Genomic DNA, 10,200 nt, shown 5'->3' with positions numbered 1-10,200 from the left:
TAGCAAATGCTCCACATTGGGCTTGCCGCTGTCCCTGGAGCCCCCGCTAGCCTGTTATCACCCTGCCAAGCAGGGGGGCTTTGAAATTGGCACTTTCCTTCATGTGACAATTGTACCTGCTGATAGACCATTAGATTACTTAGATATTCACTGATTCGCTACCATATTAACCTTGTATTGCTTTCGCCTTCATAACAGTTGTTTCATAGGGCAGTTTTACTCACCTACCCAAGTCTTTTGAAAGTGGTGCCGTAGCAGTTATTTAAACCAACCTTTTGGTGCCCTGGGATTGACAATTGCTTGTGTGTGTGTGTGTGTGTGTGTGTGTGTGTGTGTGTGTGTGTGTGTGTGTGTGTGTGTGTGTGTGTGTGTGTGTGTGTGTGTCTGTGTCTGTGTCTGTGTCTGTGTCTGTGTCTGTGTGTCTGTGTCTGTGTCTGTGTCTGTGTCTGTGTCTGTGTCTGTGTCTGTGTCTGTGTCTGTGTCTGTGTGTGTCTGTGTCTGTGTCTGTGTTTGTGGTTCAGGTATTCATGAATTTTTAGTCCCCATGAGGAAATCAGCTTATAAATCATACTAAGTGAAAATGTAAAAATGCAGAAGTTTTCTGTGATGGTAGGGGATACAATACACAGTTTGTACAATATAAAATCATCATATCTATGGAATGTCCTCTTATACGTGTGTGTGTGTGTGTGTGTGTGTGTGTGTGTGTGTGTGTGTGTGTGTGTGTGTGTGTGTGTGTGTGTGTGTGTGTGTGTGTGTGTGTGTGTGTGTGTGTGTGTGTGTGGTATGGAGTGAAAGAAAGGGGTTTGACAACATTGTCTCGTTACACTTGAAATGAAATGCATATTTGAAACATCATATAACTTTTTTTAGTTAATTTGGTGAAATTAAATTCATATTATAACTGAAAAGGCAGTTTATGATAATTTGGAAATTTTGGAAATATTATTGATATCTGTAATTTCTATTGCATAAATAAATGATATATTAATCAGATTTGCTGTTAAACATTTCCATTCTTAAGAAATTTTTGATGGCTAAAACAAATTCCTATATTGTATTTATTTGAAATAGATATTTTTATTGTCTCAACTGTAATAAAATCATGGTATCTTACAATTTTGCCAAATTATTTACTAATTAACTTCAAAATTATTATGAGTTTGATTATATAAGGTTTGACTTAAAAGGGCAGAATCAGTGGAAAAATCTGTCTAAAATGTACAATTTTATTTATTGTTTGACTTTAATATAATCTAGTACAGTTAATATAATCATAATATTAGTAGAATTCCATATTGTTACTATGCATTTAAATGAATATTTTCCCATCTTAATTCTGAGCCCTAAAATATTCCTTCAAGTACTTGTATGACAAGGCAATTCAGACCACAGTGGCAGCCATAAATATATCCATTCTGTGACAGCGCTGGGGTAAAACAACAGAGGACAAACACACATACACACAGATGAGCTCTCCGCTCATCAGACAAACCGCACACGCACACACACACTGTCACACACGCTGACCACCGCACAGCCAGTAGCTCCCTCTGTTGACCACTGCTGAACTGCAGACTGAAGGGCTCTCCCGGCACACAGCTGCCAACCTGCCTTTGTGTCCCCATCAAGACGCAATACAAGAGCACTGCAGCACTCTCATATGACAGGCACAAACACACACACTTTTCAGTCTATTTTCTCTTGCGAGGGACATTGAGTTTCTGAGTTTGAGGAAGCAGAAGCAGATATTAGAAGAATACTTTTTTGATTTGAAGCTTTGCTTGATAACAGCACGTTTAGGAATCTATGCAAGTGTAAGTTGTCACGTGGTGACTTAAACGGTGCTTCCACATTTTTCATGTCTATCACACAAATACACAATCAGTCAGACATTATTCATCACAAAAAAAAAGTAAAAACACAAGCTATATATGTATATGTAATACTTAATAAAAAAAAAATATATATATATATGTATAAATATGTTATTATTACCTATTACTCTCTTTTTAAATGAACATGAATATAAAAACATTAGATTTATGCTGCGTTTTTTTTTTTTTTTTGTAGTACAGTTCTCTGCTCAGCTGAAAATCTTTCACTCTGAGACGCCCTGTACTGACCCGAGTGGCTACAAATAAGCATCCTGCCTCTTGAATTTATTACAGCCCAATTTTTGACAAGTTGATTTTAAACAACTCCAGCGGCGGGAGCATTGACTGTATGCTCGGCGGCTGGTCGGCTGACATGTGACCTAAGTGAACTTGCCCTCCCCTATTGACTGCCATGATTGATGCTCTGCCAAGCTAGCCCTGATAATTCTTAGCCACATGTCAACAGCCAGTGACCAAAAGGGTCATCCCTGTCTTTAACATTTCACACACACAAATAAAAAACACACACATGCTCTCACGCCCACATACACACGCACAAACGCTTACAAAAGCCAGACTGGAGTCTTTTCATATCCTTTTTGAGACTTTGCACACCCGTCCTTGCTAGTGCCTAATGCGTTTTGTTTTTACATCTCAGAGCTCGTCTTTCAATCTGCCGGCTTGTGAATTGAATGCTCGTCCGTCTCTTGTGGCAGAACGGGATTCGGTTTGAAAGCGAGACGTGGCTCGTTGTAAAACACACACCGTCGGAACAATGGATGCAGAGGCGCTGTGCTAAAACTGCTAATGAAAAAGATGGGCAGCTATTGACACGTATCGACAGCCGCTTCAATCAGCGCAGACTAGTCGTGCATACTTAAGTTCAAATGTATTCAGCGGGGCAGCAGGGATTAAAGGCTGTTAATGGCAGCGTGTAGTAGCGAAGCCAGGCTCGATTCTGAATAACTTTATGGGGCTAAGAGCGCATTGTTGTCATGCTTAAACTTAATGTTGTTAGCATCTTGCTATCAAAGTCAGATTTACCTCAATTTTTGTTGTATGTAGAGGGGGTGACAGAAGTCTGGAGTGATGATTTGGATCTTTCCAGCCCCACGTGGCCAGTGTTTGGGGGAATGGCTGTCCATTCAGCACAGATATGGAAATGTGACCTAAAGGGGGGTTTGTCAAAAGCAGCCGGGCCACTGTAATTGAATCAATACGTCCGGACACAACACTGCACCCCTGCTGTGAAGCCCAAATGAAAAAAGCACATCGCATGTGCACAAAAAAAAAAAAAAACACTGTGTCTGCTAGTATGAACATTTGCTTTGCTTTGATTCAGGTTTGATTCACTTTAACCTTTTTCTCTACATGCTTTTAAAGCAAGACCATACATTTTTAATGTGGCCATCTATTTGATTTCCTCTTTTTCCTTTTCGACAGTCTCAGTGTGCATCTTAGTTCCTCAGGTATGAGCAGATAAGTTTTGTCTGTTAGCTCCTGCGCTCAGCATTTGATCTACGTGGAACTCAATATGAGGAACGTTTGTTGGTCTCATGGGACCCGAGTGAACACAGGTATCCCTCCTATCTGCATTCAAACATTACGGCAGTTCCCGTTCCCCTCATCCTCTTCATTTCCGTTTGTCACAGTGCAATTAAAACAGTTTCAAATGGCAGTCGGCTGCCTGTCGTTTACACACAGCGCTTTGAAACCGCTGCTTTAGTATTTTTTAATCATGTGCCTTGTTTTTGTGGTGCAAAGATTGCAGAGACTGTACATTGTTTAAAAGCAGACAGATGAATAAATTAAACAAATGTAACTTTCGAAGTGTGAGTGTGTGTGTGCGCGAAAACAGTAGTGTTATTTCGAACTCCTTTGTTAGACCCAGAGCGTCCTTCAGCAATGGCAGAAGACTCCCATGTAATAAAAATAATCTTCTTGCAGTCTTTTACATTTCTCTGGAAACAAAGCTATGCGATTCTGATCGTTCAAACGCATTTCCTTTTCTTTTTCCTGCCCATCTGTTATTCAAAGGGAAAAGCCTGAATTTCACTCAGTTGTGTCTATATGTGCCATATCAAGCTTTTTCTTTCTTTGTGCAGTTTAGAAGTAGATCTTATTTCCCCGAAAGATATTAGTTTCCAGTGATGTGTGCGTTGCATTGATCTGCGCCTCTTTATTGTTGATGTGCATCTCTCATTCGATATATCTTACTCTACACAACGCACCTGCTGCCTACCTGAGCCTTAATAGATGTTTGTACAGATGTGTTTTTTTTTTTTTTTGGTTATTATTATTAATTATTATTATTATTTTTTTAATATAGATGTTTTATGAATATGTTTTAAGCAATGAAATGACAATGACTACTGAAATTTAAATATTAATGAAAATAATAATAATATTTTTAGAATGATAAGGATTGTTGAAAATAGCAAAGATAAACAACTACATGCAAATATTGAGTTATTTCTTCATTAAATATTTTCTTTGTTTTAAGTAATGAAATGACAAAGTCAGTACCTGATTTCTTTATTTAAAAATATTATTACAATTTATAATTTGTTAAAAGTTTGACTGCTTTGTGAATTATTATTATTATTATTATTATTATTATTTTATTTAAATTTTTTTAATTATAAGGATTTTTGAAATGTTGAAGGATAAATTACTTCATGTTTATTAACAGTATTAAACTGGTACTAGTTTTGTATGTGAGGTCCTGGGAACAGGTTTAGTTTAGTTTCACAGACCCGAGGGAAGCATTTTAAAGAGATGTCTGCCTCCAAAATCCCCACAAGTTTGAAATATGAAAGACGGTCAGATGCAATTTCTGTGGCGGCGTGGTGGGGCAGGCACAATGGTTTGTGGGCCGGTGCGGCACCTGAATTTTCTTATCAGTGGGGAATTGCGGTGTGCTGAGATGCCAGCAATATCTTCCCTGCTGCTGCTGGAAATGCAGCGAGCCGGTGACACACGTGTAAACATACACACGTACTTGCGAACCGCGCGTGCCGGCAGCCTGGATGCCCCGCAAATGTGGCTCAATCATTCTAGAACAAAGGGGTGCCTTTGATCTTTCCTCAGCCTTTCCTCGCTGTATCTGTCAGTGATGTGGTCACGGTAGCGTGTGTCCACTCCCTCACTTCCACATTTGCTCTGATGGGCCGCTGTTATGATGTTGCGGTTGATTGCTACGGTTTTTAGGACTGTATTGCTTCCAATTTCCCTGTTTCCACTTTCTAAAAGTGCACGCCAGTATTCGCAACCCGAAAACAAAAATAATTTTTTTCTTATAGCAGAAAAAAACACTGCTTTTAAATTCAAACTCACTGATTGTTTGTATGTTTACATTTTTTTTAATGTTCTACATGCAGGTGTAAGGAAGAAACAAACGACGGGCGGATGCAGAGCTAACGGCAAGCGGCTTCATTCACAATGTTTTGTATCAACAAAGTGAGCGGTTTTATCTCCGCACTTGACAGCGCGAGCCGATAAGCATTGCTGAGGGAGAGACGCGGGCTGCTTCTTTAAACCCTCTCTCACCCCCACTTTCCCTCTCATTACACCACTCCCCCTCCCTCCTCTCTCTCTCTCTCTCTCTCTCTCTCTCTCGCTTGCTCTTTGTCTTTCCCCTCCCCTCTCTCCCTGCTCTGTCTCTCTGTGGGCGCAGACACTACCCTGTCTCACTCCAATTGGCTGGGAAGCCACCAATCTGGCATGCGGGAGGGCCGGGGGGACTGCATATGCAAAGCCCTGCTTCATATTAATGAGCAGCAATCGTGGCTTTAAGTCCTTGATTAGAAGAGTGCAAGAGCTTTTGGTCCCAACTGGCTGTGCCTATAGGCTGTCACCGGGAGAACGGTCCTGTTAATTGCACTGCTCAGTCACGGAAGGGAGAGAGAAGAGGAGGAGGTACAGAGAGAGAGAGAGAGAGAAAGAGGAGCGGAGACAGAGAAGCCAGAGTGAGAGAGAGAAAACTTTAATTTATAGAAGAGGTTTGCTCAAACGATGATCGCAGAGCGCACATGGATTCGGTAGAACTTTCGCTCCCTGAGTGTTTTTCCCTGCACTCCGATCAACAGTAGGTACATTTTCCTTCCTCGTACTTCTACTTATAGTTATGTATCTGGCTAGACTGTTTGTTTTGTCTGTAGTTCCTGTCCTGGCAGTGTGTTTGTGTTTGTTTGTTTGTGTGTTTATGTGTGCATGTGGTCACTGTAGTCCTCCTTGTCAAGGTTGTTTTTGCTGTCAGGTAGCGTCTGGAGCTGTGAGTGCGTACTTACGTCGTGCCGGTAGCTGACGGCTTATCCACTATTACAGCAATCTGTGTCCGCTTTGACAGGACAGAGAGTGTTTTGTGTAAATCATTAGGAGTGTGTGGCGGAAAACAACATGAGAGAGAGAGAGAGTGCAGAGGGAGGAGGGAAAGACGAAAGCCATGGGATGGAAGGGAGAAAACGGTCTTAGGCGGCTTGCATCGCAGACCGGTCGCACAGCATGTGGCCCGCTAAATGTATTAAAGACGGTGTGCTGGATCAGAGAGAGAGAGAGAGAGAGAGAGAAAGGGAAGGAGGGAGGGATTGAGTGCGCGGGGCACGAGCGGACGGTCCAGGAGCCCGTACAGAGAACAGCTCCATAGCTTCATATTTATCCCTGTCCTGCTCCCTTCTGTCAGCACAGAGCGAGGAAATGTGAATACACTGATTTAGATGTCAAGCACTGTGCTGACGGTTTTATTCTAGACTTTTATTCTGTTCTAAATACCAGCTATTTTATTTAGTTGTTTGGCTAAATCATGCTTATATAAAATCACCTGAGATAAAAGCTAAAAATTCTATATTTTTATGCGAGACGGTTAAAACAACATGCATAGTGGGTCTTGAAAAAAATATGAATTCATAAAACAATAAAAAAAATAATCGATTTAAAAATGAAACTTTTATAGACCTTTAAATCATGTCTGCTCGTAAAAAAGGTGCATTATTTCGTCAATCTTTGCGTTCTGAATCTGACAAAATAGTGATGTAGCAGAACAAGGGCACGTACAAGTTTGATTAAAGAAACAACAGAACTATTAACCTCTGCCCTGTGCTGCATATGAATACTGATAAGAAAAATAGGCTGTGAACTGACAACACCTACAGGATGAAGAAAAGAAAAAAAATACACATAGAGACTGAGAAGGGTCAGAAAGATCACAAACAGGTAACCATCCTGGTCTCCTAAACCTTCAGCCACCGTCCTGCAAAGTACAACACACCAGCAGCTCAACTTCCTCCTGAACGCTTGTGCGATTTATAAACACACCTGAAGAACATATGCTAGCGTAGTTGTGAAAGTCAGTGTATTTAGGGAAGTTTGAGATTTGAAATATCCTATGTTGTTGGAATGACAGCAGTCGTGTGGATGTGCTGGCACACACCCTGCACAGGATCATTAGATTGACTGGATTATTCAGACTCATGAAAGGAAATTCGGAGATAAGAGTGTCGGTTCCTCACAGCCTTTTAGCCATTTGGCGCTCGCTCGCTGTTTGATCTTTATTTTAACACAAATTGACTACTGAGATTCTAATTAGTATATTAATGATGGTAATAACAACAAGTGCTGGTTTAGCTATTATCATAATTACAGACTCTCACCGTCTGCATGTACATTTCCATCTGCACGCTCATTTTAATATTTACATTCACAGTTGGAGATATTATGGAGCGTGTTTCAATGTCTTTTTGGATTATCTTAATTATGATGATAACGTTTATATCTTTAGAGATGTGTTTTTGATTAAATAATATAATTACTATTGCTATTATTATTTAGATATTAGTTTATCAAATTATTTTGGATTTCTAAATGTTAATTGTTTACAATTTTAGAATTTTTGTAAACAGTTTTTTTTAAACCAAAAATAGATTTTAATAAATTAAAATTTGTTTTATACACTATATAATTTGTTTGAAAAATGACAGTTTTTCCACATATGTTGTGTACAACTTTGATTGTTCAGCGTGTTTTCAGTTTTGTCAAACGAATGAATGAGGACATTTATAAGACTTCCAAATTTACGTGAAGAAAATCATGAAGCTTCTCAAAAGATTGTCATAAAATTACATGCATGCTTTTTATAATTGTTCACATTTGAATTTTTACTCAAAACCTTTACAAAATTTTTTGGAATGTACATATATAAGAAACCATTTTGAAGCAAAAAGGAGAGGAAGGAAATTACATCAATGCTTAATGCTTGACATTTTTTAATTTCACCGGAAGCCAGCAGTCAGCTTTTTAAAGGCAATAGAGTGTGAATGTCCACTGGAAGTGCGGGTGTCATGTGTGTAAAATCACTGCTGGCCTGCAGTGGGCTGAATAGTTCAGCTCAGAATCGTGCAGAAGGTGTCTGAGCGTTCACTCATGCGTGTTCAACCTTTTGTCGCTTTTGCGGATGATTTTAAAACACCAAACCCCCCCCCCTGTGGCCCTTGAAGAAAACTTGATTTTGCGTTTTCCTTCCACTCGTCCGTACTCCCCTTTCTCTCTCTCTCTCTTTCTCTTTCTCTCCCTCTCTCTCTCTCTCTCTCCCTCTCTCTCTCTCTCTCTCTCTCGTACGAGAAGCGAATGAAACCCCAGAGGCTGGGATCAGCAGGAATAAAGAGAGATTGTGTAAATTAAATTCCATTTAATCTCCTTATAAAATCATTTACTTAATTCATCTGTCAAATGATGTCAATATGCACAGCGCAGATTTATTTATTCTGCCATGTGTGGCGTGTGTGTGTGTGCGGGGAGGCCTTTGTTGCCGTTCAGCCCTGATTTGGCTCCATCCCATTCCCCTGTGTGAGAGGTGTCGTGGCTCGTCCTGCATGTCTTTCTCTTTCCGTGGCCCCTTGTCGATTACTGTCTGGACACTCTTTGTCTTTACGCTGTCCTGCTTATTGGAGACAGAGCATTGCCACTTCCCCTTATTTGAAGGGGTCTGAGGCATTCCAAGGGTAATTAACTCCAGTTAAAAGAGAACCCCCCTCCCTCCCGGCCCTTCCAGCGGCCTGTCATTCAGGAGAAAAGAGAGGCCGGAGGGGGGGCTGTAAGGAAAAAAGGGAAGCTATATTTTTGCCCTTTTGTTGAAAAGTGCAATAAGTGGCCCGTCGGACGGACGCACACACTCGTGTGAAACGGTCGCACGCAGGTGCCGTGCACATGAAAACACACGGCCGGCCGTGCGCGCAGGAGCCTGATGATGCAGTTGTCAATTTGTGTGATTTATGCATCAATCCATCAGGATTTTCCGAATGCAGTGCGGCATTTTTTTTTTTTTTTTTACGAGAAGTTGAATAAGGGTTTTAACAGGGCCCACGCCAGCTGAGACTCGCCCGTGTGCGTCAAAAAACAACCCACTGCCATTAGCGATTAATGCATTCGTGCTTTATTCTTTTTTTCAAATACAATTCTTAGACCTTCATTTCCCCTTTGCTGCTGTCTTTATTTTGCGAATGATTCGGCCTGCTGCGTGCCAGAGAGTGGCAGAGCAGGCGCGGGCCGGCTGAGAGCCTGTAGGATACAGTTACAGCAGGTCAATAGGGAGTGTGGTCACTCCAGAAGCAGGAGGGTCCACGAGGGCTAGATAAGGGTGTAAAAATAGTGCTTTTAGCCACTGCGTTTTCCACCAGCTCCCAGCAGACTCACCGTTTGTCTCTCGGCATGCGGATAGCTTTTCTGATTCTGTTTTCTCTTCCTGTTTAGTTATTTCTCACCAGAAGATGCATTACAACAAATGAATGTGTCTTTTATGTGGTGGTTTTGTTTGTAAAAAATATAATAGTATAAAATTATTTTAGAAGTAGACTAGGACAGTATATAAGTGATAGGAGAAAATGATAATTACTGTAGAATATAAGATGAAAACCAGGATGGCAATTTTTATGGTACAGAGATAAGAGCATTTGCATTTGTCTGTTAATGATCGTGTGTGTCTATACATAGGTGTGAAAGTACAGGATGTTACAAATTCCAGATGGGTAAAGTTTTTCCAGCTCTAGTGGTGTAGATCCGGACTGATTTTTGAATCTCTTTTAGCTCCATTGGTCTTCAATGAAATTGTGAAATTGTGGTGGTGGTAGCAGAGAAAGGGAAATGAATCGCCCAGCTGGGTGACGGATGACAGTGAAATATTTCTCTGCGCTTTCTCCTGTCATACATCACGTGTGTGTGTGTGTGTGTGTGTGTGTGTGTGTGTGTGTGTGTGTGTGTGTGTGTGTGTGTGTGTGTGTGTGTGTGTGTGTGTGTGTGTGTGTGTGTGTGATGAGATCAGTATGATGTGTAC

The 10,200-nt window shown here is 40.8% G+C and overlaps 1 protein-coding gene across 5 annotated transcripts in view; it reads left to right on the top strand.

Moving 5' to 3' along the window:
* Nucleotides 1-10,200, top strand: part of esrrga (estrogen-related receptor gamma a) — a 170,419-nt gene that overhangs the window by 94,696 nt on the left and 65,523 nt on the right. For 2 of the 5 annotated variants that reach the window (XM_084394316.1, XM_084394317.1), the window contains exon 1: nt 5,679-5,964. The exons of 1 other annotated variant lie outside the window; for it this stretch is intronic. In XM_084394316.1, the coding sequence (XP_084250442.1) occupies nt 5,909-5,964 (56 nt within the window). In that variant the 5' untranslated portion in view covers nt 5,679-5,908. Of the gene's footprint in view, nt 1-5,678; nt 5,965-10,200 lie in introns of those variants that run through there. 2 more of the 5 variants (XM_084394320.1, XM_084394319.1) reach the window with 2 other exon arrangements.

This window comes from Rutilus rutilus, assembly GCF_951802725.1.
Source record: "Rutilus rutilus genome assembly, chromosome: 21".
Classification (NCBI taxonomy): Eukaryota; Metazoa; Chordata; class Actinopteri; order Cypriniformes; family Leuciscidae; genus Rutilus; species Rutilus rutilus.
This window is presented reverse-complemented; position numbering and strand designations above follow the sequence as displayed.